Consider the following 24,414-nt stretch of genomic DNA (forward strand, 5'->3'; position numbering starts at 1 on the left):
GAATATAGCTGTTTGCCGCAGCAGTATAATATCCGCAGAGCTCCTCTAATTGATGTGCTAATGTGCCGACAGCACGATCATACTCCGAAAGTGAGCATTTGCATCCATTGTAGCACATTACCCCACTTCTGACTGCTCCACGAAAACATGTCGGAAATGTGAGCTGCTTACAAATATATATCATATTCATACTACAAGAAGGAATTGTTGAGTGAAAGTAGCAAAATCGATATCGCAAAGCAGTCTCTCTTTTGGCAATTTGATACTTTGCCAAAACTGCACTATCTTTGATATAGTGGCTCTAGTAACAGCCATGTCTCAGCCCTGTCGATGTTTCTTCGAGTAGAACCGCGCTATTTGTGGAGAATGTGAAGGTTAAGTACTTACCGTATTACTTTTTATGAATATATTTACTATTTTATGAGGTCAGCTAATAATTGAATAAAGCAAACTTGTGCCACAATATAGCTACCTACTTAGGTAAGTATATTTATAAAATATTTAGTGCTACGGCATAACCTAACAGTTTACTTATTTATTATAAAATTTATACACAAAAAATAACGTAAACGATACACATCTGAGGGGTTGGGGTTGTATGCTGGCGAGCGGCGACGTGGTGACGACGCAAGTCTAGAAACTAGACTTGGCAAGTAGCCTAGACACTATACAGACAGTAGGTAGCTGCATGTACCATGCTATCATGAGTACCATGCGACTCACTAATGTCACTGATGAATGAAATAATCAAATATTTCCACCGGTCGCGGCTGATTAAAGGCATGCAAAACTACTATGGCATCTGAGACTATCGAAAATGGTTGTTGATGGAGAAATTCCTACAGTTTTTTAAACAGGACCTTCTAGTCATATTGAGCAGTTATCCAGACCATAATAATATATAGTTATAAAGCCTATAAATAAGTACTATATTGCTGCTCTCTATCTGTAGTTCAAAGTCCTTTATTCACCGAGCCGTATCCCCGCAAATCTATGATTCATTGCACAAACACCGCGTCACACATATTATTAATCCTGAAATCATCAAAACGCAACACAGCATTTGCAACTCTGTGTAACTGGATCCAATTAATGTCGGCTGAATTCATGAAATGACGATAAATAACGCTTTCCAGTGCCAGCGGCACTCGCCGCTCGCTGCTCCGAGCCGTGGGTCTACTCTAGCTTCACAATAGTTTTCAACGAGGCTTAGCTAACCACGACTCTATGTCGTTGTATTAAACGTACCAATTGCATGACAGCTCTACAGAATGTTGTATTTCGTGAAGCGTGAGTAGCCCCGTTGCCGCTGGCTTGTTGACGCGGACGTCCACGCATGGCGGCGGCGGCGGCGGCGGCGGCGCAAGGTACGTTTTGTGCTGGCCCACATTTCAAACTTCCATACTTACATGAAAAAAATAAGGAGGTCCTTATGCATGCAAAATCATAAATCATCCAAAACAGTAATTAGATTAGGTACTTTTAGCCAATTCCAATAATTTTATTAGAAGTAAGGGTGTTTCTCATGAGAAAAATTTATATGCACTGTTTACGATCTATGCTGTAATTATTTATTTGATTTATTGCTGACTTTAATTACTTACTAATAATAATTTTACCGGCTATATCTTGGGCCAACGGCTCTATTTTGATTTTCAGAATCAAAATTTAGATGCCTTTTAGTCATAAATGTTTAATTTCAACTAATAGGCACCAAATCAATTTATAAGCGATATAAACTGCACCGGTATCGAATGGTAACCAAAGCTATTATCTTATCTAGAACCTTATCGTTATCAATAGTCCACGAATTCCAAGACGTTACATGAATATTTAAAAAGTACACTAGAATTTACGTGTAAATAAATTTAGAGCACTTTTCAATACAACCCACATAGTGTGCTTATACGTAAATGCTATAGCATTAATTGTTTCTGTTCGCAACTTGACTTTTATACTAAGACACTAACCGTAGAAGATATAATAAATATGTAGGAGGCGGTATAGCATAAACTATAGTTCCATTCCAGTCTTAATTGCGGGGGTGTAGACACAGGGTGCCTGGGTGACCTGATTCACTGGAATGGAAATGAAACCTTTGTTATGTTTATGTATAATACCATTTCCCACCACGCTTTGCTGCTCCGCTGTTGGTTGGTGGGTTCACACATCTAGAACGCAGGTTCCTACCTGATGATTTCCTTCAAAAAGTGTTTCACATGAGCTCTGATGCATAATAGCCCCCCTTAAATGCCAAATACGGAAAAATTTGCTCGCCACCATGCCCACCATAGATATATTTTATGAGCTGATTTCTGTGTTGAACATGAACAAGTAAGCAACTATAAACTTACAAAATTGATACTTTTCAATATTAGTTTTGTAATTTCTGTTAATAGCTCGCCATATAAAATATAGATACAAGATATACATATAATGTACAATGCCTACAAAAAGCATGAAGATCTAAACAGTGATAACGCAATACATTCAGGATGTTCAAATATGAATACGGAATGAACACGCAATGTAAACTAACTGGGTCGGATGTGGAAAGGTCAGAAGTTTCTACTTATTAGAATTATAATATTTACAAACGTGGCCGTGGGTAGGTCACCAAACGTACACGTAATTAAAAACTGAAATAAATGCTGGCCTGCCTAGGTACAATAAATGTATTCTGTAGATATCTAACTCTTAACAGCTCTACTCTCTGCAAATGCAAGTAAAATCCAATCCGATTAGCTAAACAGAAACTGTTGTAGCCATACAAAATATTGTTATTTATTTATTTGCCTTTTGTCTCCCTCTTACATACCCCTCCCTGCATACAGTAACAGTAACAAAATCAGAGATTCAAAAGAATCAATCAATAAATGGGTCGGTATTGTCGGGGAAGCGGACGCGCCTGCGTGGTGACGTCACAACTCTGTGCTGACTCACTGATGCGCTTACGCATTCTAAACGACTCGCCATTGGCTAGCGTCTCAAAAACTGGTTAGTTGGCTATAGTTTAGATTTTTTTATCTGGTTAAATAATTTTATCGCAGACATTGAGGTAGGTTTAAATAATCTGTAATAAGTACTTACTTACTATTACTTAATTGTAAAAATACCACCAGTACCTGCCTACCAACATACTATCTATACGTCTGTAAATTTGAAACACCACAGAAACGTATGTTCCTTCTAAAATAGCTCATCAATTAGCTGGCATTAGTCAATGCCGATGAATGCCGCGCGCCGGTGCAACGGTCACACAATGATATCACGCCGGTCCACAGCAACACCGGCATGACACGGCCCACGGTGCGTGCATACATTATACACGGTGGCATTGCATCGCACCTGATGAGTCAATAGAATTCGCAGCCTCGCAACACCTAGGTATGGCCCTGTATGGCTCATGTTTCTGAATCGTATTTCCACTGTTTCATTGCTCGGTGCACTATCATAGCGATAGTCATCACCATCGTCATTCGTCATCAACAACCTGATTGTCAGATCCTGACTGAAGTAGGATGGAATATTATTTAGACTGATTAAAAAAATATGGAATTATGTAATAAGTTATCGACCCATTGCTACATTATTCCACTTAATTTAAATCTAAGTACACCCTATCGATTTATTTCAGAGTCTCTACACTCGACATCATTTTATTTCCATTGAATAGGTACTGTTACTTGTTGCACCTTATTGACCCAGAAGGAGTGCGTTAATTTAGGCGGTCAATCAATACTGAGAAGTGCAGTAACAGTAATAAAACAACGGTAAAGAGTTCGCGAGCGGCGGCGGCGGCGGCGGCGGCGGTGTGGAGGAATCCGAGCAAGAAACAAACAAACGCTCACTGCTGGAGCCGTCACCCGCTCCACCGACTCTCGCATGCCAATAGCAGATACGCAAGGAAAGTCTTCAGAATCATCAACAAACATACCATATACTTATGGAGACACGATTTATTTACTGGAAATGAGAAAAGCGTGAGATGTAGAGTCAGTTGGACAGTAGGGATTACTTCGTGGACAATACATTCGTTCTCAACTTATAATAATGCGTACCCCAAAATATGCTGTCCATAGCAGATACGTAACGAAAGTCTTAGGAATCATTGACAAACATAACCAGCACCCACTCTTAGAGACGATTCAATTCTGCAAATGAGAAAAACGGGAGACTATAGAATCAGTCGAAAAGAAGGAATTACTAAGGTAAGAAACATTTGATCTATGGACAATAATGCCTATTCTAAAATAGGTTCATCGGGTAAAACAGTATCCTTTTTCAATCTCTACCAGACTGATAAATAAGACTAAAGTTACACAAACAGGCAATCGTTTTTGAATGGCATGTGAAGAGGCGTATTTGCGAATCGCCGCACGTACGAGACGGCCGGCCTGAGCATCCGGGGAGCGTCTGTTAGCACTCCTATAGCACCACTCCGGCTAAACATGCCCAACTAAGCAGCCAGGGGGTTACTCTAGCTCTAGAAGAAAAGAAAGAACCAAATCTGCCTTACAATCGCCATTTTTTTGGAAGTAGAAAGAGTCGTGATTAGCACTCCTAATTCGAGTTTTTAGTTTGCTAGAGTGAACTTTACTTGTCATAATATCATAATACCTCTACTTCTACGAAGGTGGAAAATGGTGTACGTAATAAGAATAAGATAATACTTCTCACTTGTGATTCCAACAAAGAGACTGTAATAAAAACTATTGTAGATAACCAAGATGCTGATAAATTTCAAGAACTACAGATATTCGATTTACTGATTTCGTATCACTGAAGGGCTTCCGAAATTCAATCACGACCACGCAAGTACTGAATGGACGACTGGACAGTTGATCACGAATCTCGATAAAAATTAGTTCAAGGATCAGAACATAAGTAAGTCAGTGTACCGAAATGGGTAGGTACGTATACCTATATATACCTACTTCTAGAAAGTAATTAGCTCCAATTTGCAGTGTCACATACTTGACATACTGCATGTGTAGTTCATGCTATGGAAGCATTAATCAAGCCCCGATAAGAATATCAGAGCGCGCAATAACATCACGTTACATAAATCACACTCCTGTTTGCTATTGCAGATTGCATAAAATATATATCACTCATCGTTCACTTTTATTGCGATTCTTGTAAATCATAAAGATGTAGGTACCATTATAATATCGATTCAAATTTATTGTTTGACTTCAGTGTTGTAGATATTTCTCTTTAAAAGTTTCACTGGATTCGGTTTAGGAAGGTATATGTAATTTTTATCTAGGTTTGTAGCGAACACCTGCAGTAATTTTTGTGATATTTTGAATAAAAATAATTACAACTGATTTATCTACTATTTCGCCCATAATTACGTCGAATCTACTTTAACTTTTAAATATCATTTTTAAATTTAAAAAATAAGCTCTAAGCTTTAAGAATCTATATTGAGCCACTTATGATGCGGAATAATCCATGGTCTGATTTAGAACTGAGAGTAGCGGTCGTGGATTCAATACTCAAAATAACTCGGGATGTGGCGTAGCAAGCAACACGTGTAGGTACAGTACCTACCAACACTATACTAGAACATAATATTATATTCTATAGTACTTTATTATTACTTACTACTCACAGCTACAAACAGTTGATCCACAGCCAGTTAAGGAAAATTCTGAAACCATATTTAAAATAAGTACAGTTTTTGAACTACATACATACGTATATGTATGTGTAAGTAATTTACATACCTTATAATATAGACATGTAGGTACTTACCTTTAACACATAAAAAAAACACTTATTATGTTACTTTCTAGGTACAGTACAATATTATAAACTTACATGTATGTGGGGTGAAGAACCGACGTCACCGGGTCGCCCAGACGATAAGTACACTGGTCCATCATTATAAATCATGGAAATATAAACGAGTCAGCCTCTGACCCCTTGTTAGCATAGGATGCAAGCAAGCGGGCCAGCCGCCCTCCGGACTCCGGATGTAATAATACTAAATACATAACATTGTGTACAGTATAGGGCTAATTTAGACATGGCGAACTTAATTTGAATTAGTTCGTTTAATGCAAATTGCGACGATAAATCTCAGTTGCTGCGTTTATTACCGATGATTTTATGTTACTATGGTTTTGTTCCCTTGATGATTTTTTGAATATGAGATAGTTTTTGAGATAAATATAACCTTTTATAAGTAAGGTAGGCAAAGAAAATGAATGAAACATGAATCACACATGTAATAACAAAGTACCGGCAGGACATGCGCTCGCCGACCCACATTCAATTTATCGCGCGCCGCCCGGCACGTAAACAACTTTGTCTAATGGCTGCCAACTGGTGACCATCGCTTCCTGCGATAATCCCACCTCCGATACCCGCCGTAGGTACGTGGCTTCCGCTGCTGTGCCTCTCATTGGTAACTGTAAGTACTTATCTAGTAAAACACGAAGGGATATTAAATACTTAAAAAGTAACGAATTTTGTGTTCCTATCTAGAGCTTAGCTATTGTTACTAAGGTAGATGATACAGTGCCTAAGTAAGTCAGTTTCAAGAAAAATCTTCAACCTGAAGAAAGATCCTAGATCCTTCAGGATATCTTTGAGTCGTATGATACATTGATTATGTTCATTATTACTTTAAACTGTGAAGTACTTATGTACATATAGAAAACAATTTCATTATGAATAATTCATACTTACTTACACTAATATTAAAATGTAACGTAACAATATTATTATACAAGTGTTGTATATGTATGGTTAGGTAAGTATATCTTCAATTAACTCATCAGGAAAGGAATCCTTTAAAGTAGGTCACACTATCAGTAAGTGATAAGTCAATATCAAACCAAAATTCCTACTCAGGGGTCAACCACCTTGCTCTATGCTAGTGTTGTGAGAGTTCGACAGTGATACGATAATTTTGTTTGAACCAAGGTTATACTTACCGAGAATTAAAATTTAAAATAAGTGACAGTTACAGTACTTCTGTGACGAATGTTCTTTACCGATTGGCTGTTTCATAGCGGGTTGATGTCTGTGGTACCATCAAACCATACGTTATCACAGGATTACCCTGAAATGATTGTTTCTTTGTCATATAAAAAAATGTAGTCAGTTATAAAACTACTACGTAAAAATCTGTAGTTACGTCTACCTTGTGAATGAAGCGTACCTACATGAATCAAGGAACAAAAACATAGATATTATCACTATATTTTATGATGGAAATTATGAAATCGTCGCGTCAACTATATAAAGGTTCTTTGTTTTTTTATAGTAGGTACTTGCTTACCTATAAAGCTTCCTGCTTCTAGGTTGCAGATAATTGATGTCATGCTATTACACTGGCATGTGGCTGTACATGCCTTGGAAACTGATTAGCTTCTTACTTGGTACATAAAGAATACTAAACAGGATCCTTCGGCTAGATGGAGTCATTTACTAACCTTCCTAGTCAGTCATTATCTTAAGTACTTATTTGAAAACAAAATTACTTAATTCTGTAGGAAAATATTAAAACAAAGGAAACTGAGTTATCGCTGTAGTTCACTACTTTAAGTTGTATCTTTGTCCATTATTATGACAAATCGTACCTATTAAATAAACAAACGCTGAAGTTATACCGGCGGCCATTTAAATAGGCTGGTCGTTTATCAAAACGAGTGTGCAGTGGCGCCGCTGTTTCGGTGGCACGTTTCGACAAATAATGGCCATTCTCTGTGTCACGGCCAGCGTGTCGCAACAGTGGCCAGCAGCCAGCCCGCGGCTCCACACTGCCAACTGCACTCTGTGGGCCAAGGAGATCATTACACTGCCTTTAGTTTTACATGCACTGTCGATTGGGTACAGACAGACTAATGCACTTGTAGGTGCTTGGATAATTTAAATTACTCGATTCGAACACAATCATTGCTATGCTATAAGTATTGTGTATTTGTTTACTGATGCGATGAATGCAAATCATCTAATATTATCTGCATTAATGTACCAAATCATCATTCGAATACTTTAGATGAACGCATCATCGGTATGTTATTTCAATGGAAAAACCATTGTATTTACTTACCACTTCCAATCTAAAGGCTGAGTTACATCGAGGGCTTGCAGAGACAGTGACCTACAATAGTTGTCATTCAGTATAGTCATGTACTTATAGTTATTATGCTTAAATGTGAGTTAATTCACATATATTTAATTGTAAATAAAAAATCACACAATGCCCGACAAGAAGTTTCAATAAAATTTATCCTGTAGCATTCTGAAAAACCAACTGATAACAATATTATGGATTCAACTACCAGGAAAGTTAGTCGCCGTCTGACCTAAAGTTCCTAGTTGCAAAACATTCGCAGAAGCATGCTTGCACTGTGTTTGTTAATGGTTTGTTTTAAGTTAATTTGTTTATGAAGTTGTGAGTGGTTGCGCTCCAGCGCGCGGCGACCACCTCGCTCCGCTCGCTGCCATCGACCCACCAACTCTATCTAGGTTAAGAGGACTTTTTTTAATCAAACAACATCGCCACTTAACCGTTAATTGTTTTTAATCGGGCAATCATCTTAAACTTTCAATCGGACGATTGTGTTGAATCTAAATCGTGTATAACGAAAAGAAAGTATACGTTTCACGATCGACGATTTCATATTCCGTGTGCTTTCTTTATCATTATCGCAATTTACCTTGTATTTATCCAGTACATATTCCCTGTTTCCAATATCTGTACGGCAAAAGTACGTTTGTTTACAGTTTACACATACATGAAAGTGAGTCACGTAAGCAGACATAGGTACGTGTAGTATAGACCGGAAGGCTAATCTAGCTCGACTAAAACCGTACGAACGGGAGCTGTCATTATGCAATCGGAAAGTTAAATACTACGAGATAGGGTTGAAGTTGCCGCAGCAGCAGCAGCGCTCCGTCATAATTTTCGTATGTTAGTGTGACCCTCCTGGAGCTGGACAGCGGACGTGATAGCAAACACGGCCCTCCCGGCCCCTCTCGCCGTGTTATTTAAATCCCTTTGGATGCGAGTTCCATTATCCCCATACGCCGGCTGAATGGATACGCCCGACCAGCAAATAACGTGCTTACATATCAAAAGAAATGCGTCCACAAAAAGACAACCTCTTCATGCGTAACAAATGTGGTCAAGTGAATAACAAGGGTCATATTATGAGATTCTTATATTATTGTGATACTTATTTTATGAATATGCCTAGCAAAGATTGCATAAAAGTGTTATTGCAGGTTTCTCCCGCTGATGGTGAAGTAAAAATAAAATTGTTGTTCGAGACAATACTTATACATAATTAATTATTATGCCTTACCATACCACTAATAAAGACGAAAAGAAACCAACCATAAGGGAAGCCATAACTCATTAAGATCCATTTCAAATAAACCCTCCGGCCAGACTAACGGCTAATTAACATGCCTTTTATTTTCAGTATTTTTCAGTTTCAATTAAAACACAGTTAAAAGTCTGTCCAACTTCCAACAGTCTCGTTTTGTCTGATATTTAGCTTTTATTAATGTAAGTACTTACCTAATTAATATTTAAATTTACCTACTACTTGACCTATAGGTTATTTCTGAGGAGGTGATGATGAACATAGTTAAACAGGGTGCCGGTAGATTTCAATAAATATTATCAGTTTTTAATTTCACATGGGCATGTGGATGTGGCATTTTCTTGTGGGCATGATCATCCAAAGTTCAGGACCACATGTCAAACGTAGTAAGTACTTTACTTACAAAGACTACATCAGAGTCTTCATGAAATAGCACTCGTTTTACTAGTAGCTAAAGTAAGCCTGCCTATGGCATCATAATGTAGTTCAGGGATGCCTGCCATAAAATATGAATCGTGTCACCTTGCTGACGACAACAGCGGCCACGGCCGCCGCTGGTCACGCCACATCGCTTCCTCATGCGGCTAACAAAAAAACATAGTTTTAGGCTTTTGTGTATATTTCGGTATGATTAGAAAATTAAAGTTTCAGTTTATCACACGATCAACACTCTAATAGAAATCATGTTTAGATTGTCCAGACGGGATTTCCCGGATGGATTAATATGATTATTAATTCTTTACCGACACAGACCGACAAACATAGATGTAGATGCTAATTATGTTGAGACTTGTTTAAGGCAGATGGAAGGGCTTACTTGTGTTACAGCTCAGACGGACGATAATAATTATCGAGCTCATGCTATTTGAGTCGTAGGTGCAGTAGTTAGTGCACCGAGACACAAAGACAGGTCCTTTACACACGCAGGTTGCGTGCGTGATACATCATTTAGTTGGACCTGTTGCGTGAGGGACAGCTGGCTCCACGCAGGTGGCGCTTCAAAGAAAACAGACGACCGCCATAACCAAACCTGTCCTTGGGAAAAATGAACAAGTACCAAATTAAACTAGTCGAAAGAAATGTATGAACGAAAATTGCTCCAGACTAGCTGAAGAGTAAACAAGTTTAAAGACCCGGGGGAGGTCAAGGACAGGACGACGCTAATGCGGAGGGTTCGAGAAAGCACTGAGGTCGTATACCTAGTCGCAACCATAATCTAGTCCTTTGACTTCGCATTACTTGGAACAGCAAGCAGAAACATGGGTATTGTAAAGTTGTTATAGATCACATGAAATTAGTAAACTAACGTGGAAGCTAGTACCTAATATTCACTTGTTTTCATAATGCTTTTGTAAACTCTGGCTAGTGAATCATGGACGGCCATTAAATAGCTAGATAAGTGAATAATGGCTATTATAAATGAACGTAGGTACCTAATTAAGCAAGTGTTACTCGGTATGACTGAATGACTGTATCTCTACGTTTATCACTATCAGCAATGTTATGTGTCATTGACTCAAACAATAACATTGTTTATCTAGGGTACGACTATAACAAAAGAAATGGGCATCGTTAGATATGGATGCACATATTCTTAAAAAAAAAAATTGGAGAAGGAAAGAGGAAGCTCATGAATTGCTGAATTTTAAGTTCTGGGGATACCTCCATGGCCACATATTTATGATAGACTTACTTAATTAGGTAGGTTCATCCAATAACGACTGGATTAGTAGCTGACACTGCTGGTCATTTTCAGTTATCATACCCAGGTTGGTACGATGTGTGGAGCAGCGCGGGGCAGCGCGGGACCCGCAGCCGACAGTAATTATCGTGGTGATGTGGTGTCGTCGACTCGGCGCGAGCGTTCACCCCGCCGGGCCGACCGTCGCCCCACTGATACCACAGGACGCCCGCCCGCTCGCACTCATGCCAAAATCAAGGGATACATACGTACTGAAAGCAACAGTCAATAATCTCTGACCCTAGATTTTATGATACCCAGCTAATAAGCTGTTAAATGTTTATTGCTCAATAAACACGTGTAATTTCTCCATGATATGAATACTGCAATGATCGAGGTGCGGCCAGGGCTCGCGCAAGCGCCGCTCATGGCCATCCACCGCCTACGACCCGCTTAAAACCATTTATAGTATTCGGAACTCGACAGCTTTATAATATTCATATTTTTATACAATTTTATGGGCCAGTGAGGCAACATGGCTATATTATTAGTTCCAGAACAATCAATAATCTTAAAAGGCATTAAAGGATTGTGATAGGCAAAACGTTTACGGCGCTATTCACCAGAGCTTGCTCTATAAATATCAAAGGCTCGAACATTAAAAAGACCTTGTCATTGACCAACTTTGTGTACCAAGTGTGCAACATAATTTCCACTCGGTATCAAATTCACTAAACTTGTTCTAAAAGTGGTTCGCGTCGACATTATTGCAATTCAGTAGATTAACTATTTTCGCGTAACTCCAGGGACTTCTTGTGCAATTCTTAAATGGTCGTAAATTCGTAAGCCGATATAACTACTAATAATCTTACATTTACATTAATTCCAGGTCAAAATATCTTCAGTAAAGCTATTTAACTGTTTTGAAATGTAGCTTCCAGTAAGCCACCCATGCACCGCCGACTATCATGTCTAGCTTTCAGTCACAAAGTCAAAAGAGAATAACAAAATAATGGTCGGTAGGTTTATAATTACTCTGTTTTAAGTGTAATCTGAAGTCAGATTGTCTTAACAACACCATTTCCGTGGTATGTTCCCGCGATCTCCATTTATTTATAAGTGTAGAGCTACAACAAGTGAAAGTGGCCGCCATACTGGTACCGAATTGGCGCACTTGTACGGTAAGTCCGTTTTTTTGCAGTAGGTATGCGTCATCGTCATCGAGAGGAACTGATAGCTTTCAAATTGACTTCATCTGCATCGTATAGCAGTATGTATAATAAGACAGTAGGATCAGCAGGCCTATCACGGGCTTACGTGGCAATTCGATACTATTTTCGATACTACACAAACATAAATATGGAACTAACAACAAATGTCACTTTTGGAACTAACAAATATGCCTTACATTTTGACAGTGACAGTTGACGAAATGCAACGTAAATGGACGTTGGAAAATTTTATAATCGCTGCACAGTCACATTTGTGCAGCGACTGACTGTCCAAAGAAAATACTTACTTATAGGTATCACTTTGCCCAGCAGTGGGAAAATACATAGACAATTTAAAAAAAAACATAAGTTCCTAAGTTAGCTTTACGAGGTAGCTTTGAACGTTGAACGTTAAAAGCTAAAAAAGTCGTCGATCTCATCGAGTCCGTATACAACATTTGATGCCTACCTTCATACTACATACAGTACTATCATAGAATCTCGTTATTCTATTCTATGGTACTATACCCATTTATAACCGCGCTCACGCATCACACACCCTGATAAAACTAAATAATAGACGTTAGACGATAATATGTGGTAGGATCTAAACTAAACAATGGCGGTATGTGATATTGTATAATGATACCAGTTTAATGTTTGTTTGGGGAGGCGCGGCAGTGTGTCGCCTGTCGCATCCAGATATTATATGAACAGCCACTGTTCGGACTAGTTAATTAATCATAGTTAGTCTACTCTAACCTCATGATGGCGCTTTAATTCATAGCCTATATTGTGTTTCGTTGCTAATTAATTTGTATTTGCAATAAAATCATTGCGCGAGGACAAATCGTGAAGCGTAACATTTAGCATGAAAGAATGAAAGTTTAAAACATTTAACAATTTCGTAGCTGAGTAATCCTAGACTAGTCTTAGCTTAAATCTAAACAAGAAATTAATCACTTTTCAAGGATTATTAATAACGTGATAATATAATTATCGTGAATTAGTGTAAAATACCGAAGTAAATATTCTACCCAGATCAAGCAACCTGTGACGTACCCCTTCGATACAGCACGTCACATTAAAATCGTTTGTAGAATCGTTTGCGAAAATCGTTTGTGAAGCTGATCGAAGAGCAAGCAGGGATTCTTCTTATTGTCGGGCAGGAGGTGCTTGAAATGAGAAGGCTTTTTTCTTCTATTATTTGGAGGCTTCTTTGCTTCTTGGAGGCTGCGAGCGGAATGATCGAGGCGGCCCGGACCGCCTATATTTAAATGCGCTCTCCGCCGCGCGGGCGGTGGGAGGCGGGGCAAGTAATGCGTCGACCAATCAGAGCGCTTTGCACCATAAGCGCCCTCATTGGTACTATCTACTATCTATTATCGCGCCTAACAAGCCTCATAGTTTATTTATTAATAAACAACTTATACTAGGTATATTTACAAACTATTAAAACTATTACCAGATATTATACCTACTACAAACAATAACTATGTTAGATCTTTACCTACCTATAAACATAACCAAATAAACTTTATTAAACTTAAACAAACAAATAATTATAAATAATTAAATCATCAACTAAACTAAACAGTCTTGAACATCTCTCCCGCCGCAGCTCTTGTAGCTGGAATCTTGCGTGTTCAAGTGTTGACTGGCAGGATGACCAATTTCTTCGTAGGCCGCCGGAGTACCCCTCTGTTGGTGCGCACGTCGACTGCTCGCACCTCGCCGTCTGGACCGGGGTAGGTGGACACGACGACTCCGCGTGGCCAGCAGTTCCTTGGTAGAGTCCCGTCCGCGATGAGCACGAGGTCGTCCTTCTTGATGGCCCCGTTGGTGGCTCGGGGCTCCCGCCGGTGTTGCAGCTCCGGTAGGTATTCTCGTACCCAGCGCGCCCAGAACATGTCTGCCAGGCGTTGACTCTTCCTCCAGTCCTTGCGGCCGGCCTCGTCGTCCTCGGTGAAGGCTCCCGGCAGCGGCACTCGTGACGGCGCGCCCAGCAGGAAGTGGTTCGGCGTGAGGGCTTCCTCGTCGTCTGCAGAGGTCGACACGTGGGTGAGTGGCCGACTGTTGATGGTGTGCTCCGCCTCGACCAGTAGTGTAGCGAGGACCTCTTCTTTCGGCGCGCGCTCGTGCAGTGTGACTTGCAGCGCGTTCTTGACGCTCCGCACCAGCCGTTCCCACGCGCCGCCCATGAATGGCGCGCTCGGAGGGATGTACCGCCACTGGATGAAGCGCACCGACGCCTCCTCCTCCATGGCTGCCAGCGCTGCTTTCTTCAACTCGACGTCGGCGCCCCGCAGGTTGGTCCCGTTGTCGGAGTGAAGCTCGGAGGGACAGTTGCGCCGCGCGATGAACCGTCGCAGCGCCATGATAGCCGAGTCCGTGCTCAGGCTGCCGGCGACCTCGAGGTGTACCGCTCGAGTGGTGAGGCACGTGAACAGCACGCCGTACCTCTTCTGCTTCGTACGACCCACAGTGACCATGAGAGGGCCAAAGTAGTCGAGTCCGGTGTAGGTGAACGGCCTCTGATGATGCGCGAGCCGTGTATATGGATGGTTGCCCGTCGACGGCTGCGCAGGTGTGGCCTTCCGTATGCGGCAGGCCAGGCATTGCTTCACTTCGCTGCGCACGGCGTGTCGTAGTCTCAGCACCCAGTAGTGTTGCCGGACTTCATTCGCAGTTGTCTCGAACCCGCCGTGGTGAAGCTGTTTGTGTACCCAAGCGATGTACAGTCGGGTCCACCGATGATTGCCGTCGAGTACTGCCGGTTCACGTTGCGATGGGGTGATGTCGGCGGCAGTTGCTATTCTTGAACGTAGTCTGATGATCTTCTCTTCGTCGAGTATGACTGATAAGTTGTGCAGTCGACTCGTAGTAGGTATAGCGACACTTTTCTGTAGCGCAGCTATTTCTTCAGCGAAGTTTTCTTGTTGTTGCGAGCGTAGCCACAGTTGACGCGCGCAGTGCATGTGCCGAGCGCTGAGAAGTAGGTACTTCCGCACAGCTGTCTTCACGGCGGGCGTAGCGGCCCGCGTAGCTGTTCTCGGCGTAGTACTCGTCCACGCAGGGTCGGCCTCTTCATTCTTCTTAGTGCGCTTATGCAGCACTGTTTGTTTCTTCGCACGTAGTAGCTCGATGAATTGTAGTACCCGTGCCGTCGCTCGAATAACTCGCATGAAGTTACTGAAGCGAGTTATGTCTGGCAGGGCCTCAGACAAACATGTGGCGGCGACAGTGACGAGTGTTCGCTCTTCCCCCGTGTCTTCTTCGATGATTTTCTCTTCTCGCGGCCAGTGCTCCTCCGGTAGGTATAGGAAGGCGGGGCCGCGGTACCACCGGTGACTTGAGTTGAAGTCCGGGGGCGTGTCGCGTGTCGCGTCGTCAGCTGTGTTCTCCTTTGTAGGTACCCAGCGCCACTCCTTTGTTTTCGTAGTGTCGCTTATCTCGGCTACGCGGTGTGCTACGAACGGCTTGTAGGTACGTGGGCCATTTCGTAGCCACGTGAGTACTGTTCTTGAGTCCGACCAGTACACTCGACGACTCGGCTTCAAGTCGTGTTCTTCGATGGCGGCTTGTGCGAGGCGGCATCCCAGCACGGCCGCTTGCAGTTCGAGTCGCGGGATGGAGACCACCTTGTTGAGCTGTGCGACTCTTGCCTTTCCGCTGACGAGTGACAGGTGTGTGTTTCCCTCTTGATCGATGACCCTCCAGTAGACGACAGCAGCATATGCAGACGAACTTGCGTCGACGAAGACGTGGAGCTCGCGGGTGGCCGCGCCGCTGTATGAGGCGTAGCAGCGCGGCACGGCGAGGCGCGGCAGCTGTTGCGCGTGCTCGATCCAGCTCCTCCATGCTCGTGCTTCGTTGTCTTCGAGTTGCGCGTCCCAGTCGATGCCGGAGCGCCAGACGTCCTGCAGGATGCGCTTCGCTTGCACGGTGACCGGCGTGGCGAGTCCGAGCGGGTCGTAGATCGACATGACTGTCCGCAGCGCTTCTCTCTTCGTAGGTGTGCGCTCGCCGCTCAGTATTGCCTCGGGGATGCGATGTTTGTTCAGGTTGAAGGAGAGTGTGTCGTCCTCCGGGTGCCACACCATGCCCAGCAGCTTCCCCGGGTCCAGTTGCAGCAGTCTAGGGTCTTCAGCTTCAGATGACGACAGCTGAGCGAGCACGATGCGGCTGTTCGACGTCCACTTCTGCAGGTCGTAGTTTGCGAAGTGATGTATCTTGTTGACTTCAGTGGAGATGCGCACCGCCTCTTCTTCTGTTTCGTAGCTCGCCAGGTAGTCGTCCACGTAGTGATTTCTCACCACGGCCTCGGCTGCCTCCGGGTAGATGTCCTTGTAGCGCTCGGCGTTGCTATTTTTCACGTAAATAGCCGTACACGGTGATGAAGTCGCACCGAATATAACGCTCTTCATGCGATACTCGGTAGGCGGGCCGGCGCGTCGATCTCCCCTCCATAGGAAGCGCTGCATGTCGCGATCTTCTTCTCGGATGTGAACGCGCATGAACATATCTTTTATGTCCGCGCTCACCGCCACTGCATGTTGCCGGAACCGCATGAGGACCCCCGGGAGTGACTGCAGGAGGTCTGGGCCGGGCAGCAGCATGTCGTTGAGACTTGTCCCTCTCGTTCGAGCGGCGGCGTCGTGGACGATCCTCAGTTTCTCCGGCTTCTGAGGGTTGATGACAGCGAAGTGAGGCAGGTACCAGATCTTCTCGTTCTTCTCACGCGGCGCCTCCTCAGCGTAGCCGCTGTCGAGCAGCACCTGCATCTGTGCGTTGTACCGCGTCTTCATAGCTTCGTTCTTGTCCAGCTTCCTCTCGAGTAACTCGAGTCGCTTCATTGTACTCGAGTAGTTGTCTGGTGGCCGAGGGTCGTCTTCCTTCCACAGGAGGCATGTTTCGTAGCCTCCCGCCGGTAGTGCGCGCGTGTTTTCTTCTAGCTGCGTAAGCGCGCGTCGCTCGGCCTCTGTGTATGATTTCTTCTTGTCGACGCACAGCGACTCGAGTGCGAAGTGGTCCCGCATCATTTTTTCCATTGTCTCTTCTTGAAGCGGCTGCACCGTGAGGTGGTGCACGCGCTGCACTGCCGGCTGTCGGTACTGCACGCCGTGTAGCACCCACCCGAGCGTCGTGAGTGACGCCACAGGTTGTCCGCGCGCGCCCGACTTGAAAGCGTGCGTAAGCAGCAACTCCCAGTTATCTTGCCCGAGCAGGATGGTGGCGGCGCCTCGCTCGTAGAGGATGTCTTCTTTGATGTCCTGCAGGTGTGGGCAGCTCTCGATGATCCCCGCAGGCACCGTCTGAGGCGAGACACCGATGTCCGGCACTGTGCGCGCGCAGATGTCGACTTCGCTCGTGTTGCGCCCGCAGATCTTCAAGTTGACTCGGCGCGACTCACTGGCGTCGATCTTCATGCCCGACACCCCTTCTATGTAAAAGGGTGACGGCGGTCCCGTTGCTCCGATCTGCTGCGCGACTGCTGACTCGATGAGTGTGCACGTCGACCCGTCGTCTAGTAGCGCGTAGGTGTCGAGCGACCCCTTTGGCCCGGTGACTCGTACTTGTAGTATCTTCAGGAGCCCCGTTGCACTTCTTTCTTCTCGCGCTGTTGTTACCGCTTCAGATTCTTGGACGACTTGCGTACTGGCGGTCGATGCGTAGGTACCGCCATGCAGCAGCGGATGGTGCATGTAGGTACACCCGTCCTTGTCGCACTGCTTCGGCTTGCAGGAGTGTCGGTACTTGCGGATCTTCATGCAGCGGAAACATAGTTTGTATTTCTTCGCTATGTCCCACCTCGCAGGTACTTCGGCTCGCTTCAGTGTCGGACAGGCGGCAGCTTCATGCTTCTCGCCGCAGATGGGGCACGCAGGCTTCGCAGCTGTAGTTGTGTCGACGTGGTACGTGCGCGCAGTCTTCTTTGGCGCGGGCTCCCGCCGGTCACTCGCTGCGATGTCCATGGGCGCGAAGCGGCTGCACCGTGCCGCGGCCCGCTTGGCGAACTTCGTCAGCTTCACTAGGTCGGGGATGTCTTCAGGCTGCTCGGTGATGTAGGTGTAGCACTCGTTGCGCAGTGTGGCCGGCAGCTTTTCCACGACGTTGTTGACGATCTCCGCATTGTGTAGGTACTGCTCCTTCTTCAATGCCACCACCGTGGCCGTCGCGTTGGTCATTGTCGCGGCGAAGTCGCAGATGGCCTTCGGAGTGTCGACGATCTTCGGTAGTCTGCGCAGCTTCTCCATCTCGTGAATGATGAGTGCGTCCGGCCTCCCGAATTGCGCAGACAGCAGCTCCATCACTTCTTTCGTAGAGGGCGTCCCGATGAACAGGCAGTGGACGGCCTCCTTCGCTGCTCCTTTGATGGCTCTGCGCAGTCGAGACAGGTTCTCTTGCTCCGTGAGGGACTGCGCAGATTCTTCATAGGCCGCCTTGAATGGCAGCCAATCACTCGATGCCCCGCTGAACGTTGGTAGCTCGTTGACATGGCGCGGCGCGGCGACATGTTGAGGCGGCGACGGCAGCGCACGTGCAGCGAGGGCGATGGCTTCGGCTAGCTCCTTGTAGTCGAAGGCGCTCGGTCGTGGGTCGTAGCGATGCTGCACCGGACGCGGCGGCTCGTACACGTGCGGCTCTGACGTGTACGGGTTCGGTGGCAGCTGTACTCTCGGCTCGTCGGCACCCATGGGACACGGCTCACGACGTGCAGACGGCGGCGCGGCGTTCTCCAGTGCGGCTCCCGGTGGACTGGCTTCGATGCGCGGCTCTGGCATCGATGTCCGGCGTGGGAGGCCCGCTGTCGCTCCGGCGTCTTCTTCTCTCGGCACGGCGTGATGTGGTTGCATGGTCAGCGCGAGAGTACTTTGTTGTACCCACTCGGACATGCGGACACCCCTTATGGTGGAGGTGTCGTCTTCTTCTTCTTCATCGTCCGTTTCTTCTTCCAGCATGGCCACCCGTACGGCGGCTAACTCCATTTGTTTCTTCAGAAGCTCTTCCTTGGCCTTCAGCAACTCCCGGCGGCGACCCTTTGAAGACGCATTTGAACATGCGCGACGTGGCGTGTGCGGCTTGACGGGCTTCGGCGTCGCAGGGGTAGGCGCGGGGGGCGCGGGGGCAGGAACACGGGCTGTAGCGGAGGCGGGCGCCGTGACTTCTGAGGCGGCCGCAGTGCTTGATGCTTCGTTCGATGTGTCCGTGGATGCTCCCGTCGACGTGTAGGTATCCCCGCTGCTCGTGGTTGCCGTCGTCGCGGTGGCCTCAGTACCGGTGCTGTCCGTGGCACCGGCTACCGAGGCTGACTTGGAGGCGCTTCTTGTGTTCACCATGCTTGATCTTCAATCCGGCGCTCGAATGGACCAGAAAATGTGACGTACCCCTTCGATACAGCACGTCACATTAAAATCGTTTGTAGAATCGTTTGCGAAAATCGTTTGTGAAGCTGATCGAAGAGCAAGCAGGGATTCTTCTTATTGTCGGGCAGGAGGTGCTTGAAATGAGAAGGCTTTTTTCTTCTATTATTTGGAGGCTTCTTTGCTTCTTGGAGGCTGCGAGCGGAATGATCGAGGCGGCCCGGACCGCCTATATTTAAATGCGCTCTCCGCCGCGCGGGCGGTGGGAGGCGGGGCAAGTAATGCGTCGACCAATCAGAGCGCTTTGCACCATAAGCGCCCTCATTGGTACTATCTACTATCTATTATCGCGCCTAACAAGCCTCATAGTTTATTTATTAATAAACAACTTATACTAGGTATATTTACAAACTATTAAAACTATTACCAGATATTATACCTACTACAAACAATAACTATGTTAGATCTTTACCTACCTATAAACATAACCAAATAAACTTTATTAAACTTAAACAAACAAATAATTATAAATAATTAAATCATCAACTAAACTAAACAGTCTTGAACACAACCTTTGCGAAGGAGCTGTAGCAGTCGTATGTTACTATGGGTTATATTATTATAACATTATATTATAAGCTAGGAACGTTTTCAGTAGTTTTTACCGGCCGATTTGATCCAATTACAAGCTACTTCCGGTTCGCTGAAGTCATAATCGATTAACACGTGATGTCCACGCTACAGAGCAGTTACGTGCTATATCACTGAAACTGAAACAATGTCAAGCACACCGACATAACAAAACAAAACGAGCGATGTCTTGATTATCAACAATATAATTATGTTTCAGGACTTTTCAGAGAACAATTAATGACACAAACACAGATGGCTCCAAGTTCTAAATTGGTTGTTAATTATTAGTCGGTTGCAACCACACAAGTTCTTTGAAACTCTTTAATGTTCAACATAATGTCAACAGTTTGACTAAAATTAGTATAGAGCTTGCTTCTATTGCTGGCGGAGGGCGAGGCGGGGGGAAGAGCGGAAGCGAGGGGTGCGGGGGGCGGTCGCGTCGTACGCAAATAGCCCGCGACCCGGCCGTTGACTCCGTTTATCCTAATCTGTCCCACTACTCCAATTCTTGCTACCAACTGGCCCATCTAGATTTATTATTCGACGGTAAACACATATGTATGTATTTCCTACATCACATGTTCTCACGTCCCAAAACTGCGGAAGGTTCATAGCCCATAGCCTCACTGCACACGCAGAACAAAGGAACTTTGATAATAAACACAATTATAGCTTACTGAGTGCTCCAATTCTCCAACAATAATGTAAACATTACATTCTCTGATTCAAAAATAAAAAAAAACAAAAATAGTTTATTTACACACCATGTAAGCATAGACAAATATTATACAGTGAGAAACATTACATAAAAGATGGTAGGTACAAGTCGTCCATACTAAATGATGACATTAGGTATTTCGCATGGAATTTCAGTGAAGTCCACACTAGGCTAAGCCTGTGTCGTGGACTTCGGTAGGCAGATATAACCAAAGTAATTTGTTATGCGCTAGGTGGTACACTGTTGTGTAAAAATAAAATAAAAGTAACAAAATTCTTTAAATTCTAGGTAAGTAACTAATTATAGAAAAATATTTTTATTTAAAAAAGAAAACAATAATTTTATTCTATCCTTGTGAGGATGTAATCAACTTATTAGGTAAAATAAATGAGATCTCTATTTGACTTTAGGTAATTGAAGGTGATTATGACATGGATTGGAGGCATAGTAAGTAGGTACAATGTACATTATACATACATATAGATTAGCTAGCTAGAGCATGTAGTCGTAGTAGTACAGTATACCTAGTTAAGTAATGAATAATTTTCCGCCGTTTGTTGAGATATTATCGTGACTAGAGAGGGCGAAAATTCAGCCCATGATGAGAGAGCAGATGACATGGTGGAGGATGCTGGGTAGCGTCACTTAGTGCAGTGCAGTTGAATCTTCCTCATACACTAACTTCCTGAATGAACTTGCACAAAGTGTAGCGCCACATTAATCCTCATTCCGAACAAGAACAGAAATCAAGGCACAAATAAACGAAGCTCTATTCATTCTGGAGAATCCTTTTCATCGGCGACCATAAAGCCGGATTATGGTAATGTCCAGGCCAGGCCAAGCCGTGGGCTGAATGACTCCACCAGCCGGTCATACTGGATTATGCATATTTATACACTCCTGAAACCATTGTACATTTTTCATGGACCGTAAAAGCTATTGCCTGTTAGCTGCCGAGTCTGCTGATTTGTAGAATATTTTAAAAGCTTTTTAAGCCTGTCAATCAATTAGTTGGACTCGAGTAGGGCAGTGGGCCAGTCGGGGTAAGGTAATGGCTAGGTCGGTGGAGGTTGCTATTTATACCGTTAGGTCCACTAAGTGACCCGTGATGATCGCTGGTTCAATCCGACACAGTGTAATTTTCCGGCTCCAGCTGGTTGCAAATGAACACAAACAATGCTACAAACTAGCTATCCAACGATGTTTTTGCGAATCCAGTAGTGGTAAGTAACAATTTTTTTTATGAGATTATAATGTACCGAATTGAAATTCTTACGTATTGAACTATAAGGAAGACTGTCGAGCAGCAAAAATTAATAAGGTAATTTAGATCCAAGTAGGCAAGTTTGTTGCAGGCAGCATTCGCCCACGCGAGGAGGTATGCAGGTCTCGAGAGCCGTAAGTTAGCAACATTAGCACCGCAGGCCCGGCCGCCGCCGCCGCCGCCGGGGGCGGGCCTCACCCGCACATTACTCATTCATTGTAATACCAGCACTCGCTCTGCAAACGTCAACTCTACAATATCCGACCATTATGAAACCTGCTATCACAACAATCAGTAACGAATAACTGTCAACAGGATCACAAATACAGCGGGACCCATTAAAATATCGATTATATCTAGAACGCACCCGGTATAGGATAGCGTTATGGTTACTGTAGCTGCGGAGTGATCCTGCTGTCAGAGGCACGCTTTCGACTCGGGGTTCACACGCTTTGTTCCGAAACAATGACTCTCTACGTTCTTTTTGTTTTCATTCAGACGACCTTTGTTGATAATCAACAATATCGCGACTTTAATGGAAGAAATCTTGTAGCGTGAGATTTTTTATACTTAACATTTTGCAACCGACACACTCAATATGTTGCTTTACTACATCGGAAACATTGTCTTTCATACCTTTTGATGTTAAATTGTTTGATAGAATCGATGTAGCTATTGTGAGGGCTATATTTAAGTGTAGATATCGGATTGTCCTTCTCAATCCGGTTGATCAGATACGTTTGTTGCGTCAGAGGATCTTATAGCTACGCCGAAAATAACCGCCTCTTGAGTTCTGTTCTGCTCTAGCTCTAGCCGAACAACACATGTCAATCAAATCGCACAAAAAGCCATGATGACGCAAATAACCGGTGACCGCACCGCCGACAGACCACGCAACTACACAGCGAAATGGCAAGACCAGGCGAATCTGACCTTAAAATGTCTCAATCACTGTTAACTATACGCTCAATAGTATAGCTGAAGCCATAATGTAATGTCACAGAGAGCTGAAGTACCTATCTTATCTATGTAGATACTCCACTACAATATCTAGCGAACTACGATAATATCACTGCGATTGTTAAACATGCTTTACTTACTTCCCTACCATCTCACATGGCATAACTTTTTGCTGTATGATCGAGCATGACATGGATTTTTGCCGGTTTTGTACCAAAATGACTGTGGCCTTCAATTCAGTAAAGTTGGCCAAGAGTTCCACGCATGCGCCTTGCACGAGAAGGTTATCTGTACTTGCTTCAGCACTGAACCGTGCGAATCCGGCGCCGTCTGTTACACGCTGTAATACTCGCACCACATGGAATTATATAACCGCACATGTTGCATCTCTCCACGGGACAAAGTCTCACTTAAAAATGACTGATATTGATGGAGATCATGTGAGTCATCTGTTAATTTCAGACATCTACATCATATCTTCGTGTAACTGTACTTACGTGAAGTGTTATGAAAAGATCAACTGAAATGTCTGAAATTATCGCGTGTTTTTATAATAGTGATCGTGTGCACTTTCCAATTTGTATATTATTAAATTCGTCTTTAATAAGTAAATGTTAAGGTTTTCCCATAATGGCTTGGTTTTTCCGTGATACTTACAGATATATGAACAACTTCCACACTCACCACGTCAACACCTCTAGTCTGGTGCACTAAAAGCTAAGATAGAGTTTTCATCATCAATATAGAAGTTTATTCTTATACACAACCTTTAGAAAAGTAGCATTTTTGTTAGTTACCCTTCTCTCCATGGCTACAAGCTACATGACCAAGACATCAATTAAATTAATTGCGTAGACATTTAGTGACCTTCGTTGGCTTCTGAGTGTAGACGAGCTTTCTCCGCCCACTATACTGCTTCATTCAGATTTAAATGACATATAAAATATCTTGTTCTTCTGTTATTTATTGTTTTTGGTTGATGTAATAATTTGATAGATACATTGGCTAATGTAGTAGGTGTACTAATTTAACTCTCATGCAATCAATAATAGCAGTGAATTATGATACAAATGATGAGATACGATGCGAGCAAGATAATCTATTTTGGTGGAAATAAATTAGTATACCTATATGTACAGCATCTTAAAATCTGATGCATTGTGATATTTATGATTGTGATGTGGTTCCCTCCCTCACACTTTTCTGCGAGATTAATGCCGGTGTTTAATG

General features: G+C 43.9%; 1 protein-coding gene across 1 annotated transcript; it reads right to left on the reverse strand.

Annotated features, from left to right (window-relative positions):
- Positions 1-13,891: 13,891 nt before the first annotated feature.
- LOC119694029 lies at positions 13,892-19,585 on the reverse strand. Its single transcript, XM_038119422.2, has one exon. It carries the CDS (start codon positions 19,583-19,585, stop codon positions 13,892-13,894), a length of 5,694 nt encoding a protein of 1,897 aa, XP_037975350.2.
- Between the last annotated feature and the right edge of the window lie 4,829 nt (positions 19,586-24,414).

The sequence above is a fragment of the Plutella xylostella genome, chromosome 5 (genome assembly GCF_932276165.1).
Source record: "Plutella xylostella chromosome 5, ilPluXylo3.1, whole genome shotgun sequence".
Classification (NCBI taxonomy): domain Eukaryota; kingdom Metazoa; phylum Arthropoda; class Insecta; order Lepidoptera; family Plutellidae; genus Plutella; species Plutella xylostella.

Excerpts from the sequence above, each read along its gene's own strand:
- LOC119694029 (XM_038119422.2), bottom strand. The coding sequence starts at position 19,585 with ATGGTGAACACAAGAAGCGCCTCCAAGTCAGCCTCGGTAGCCGGTGCC.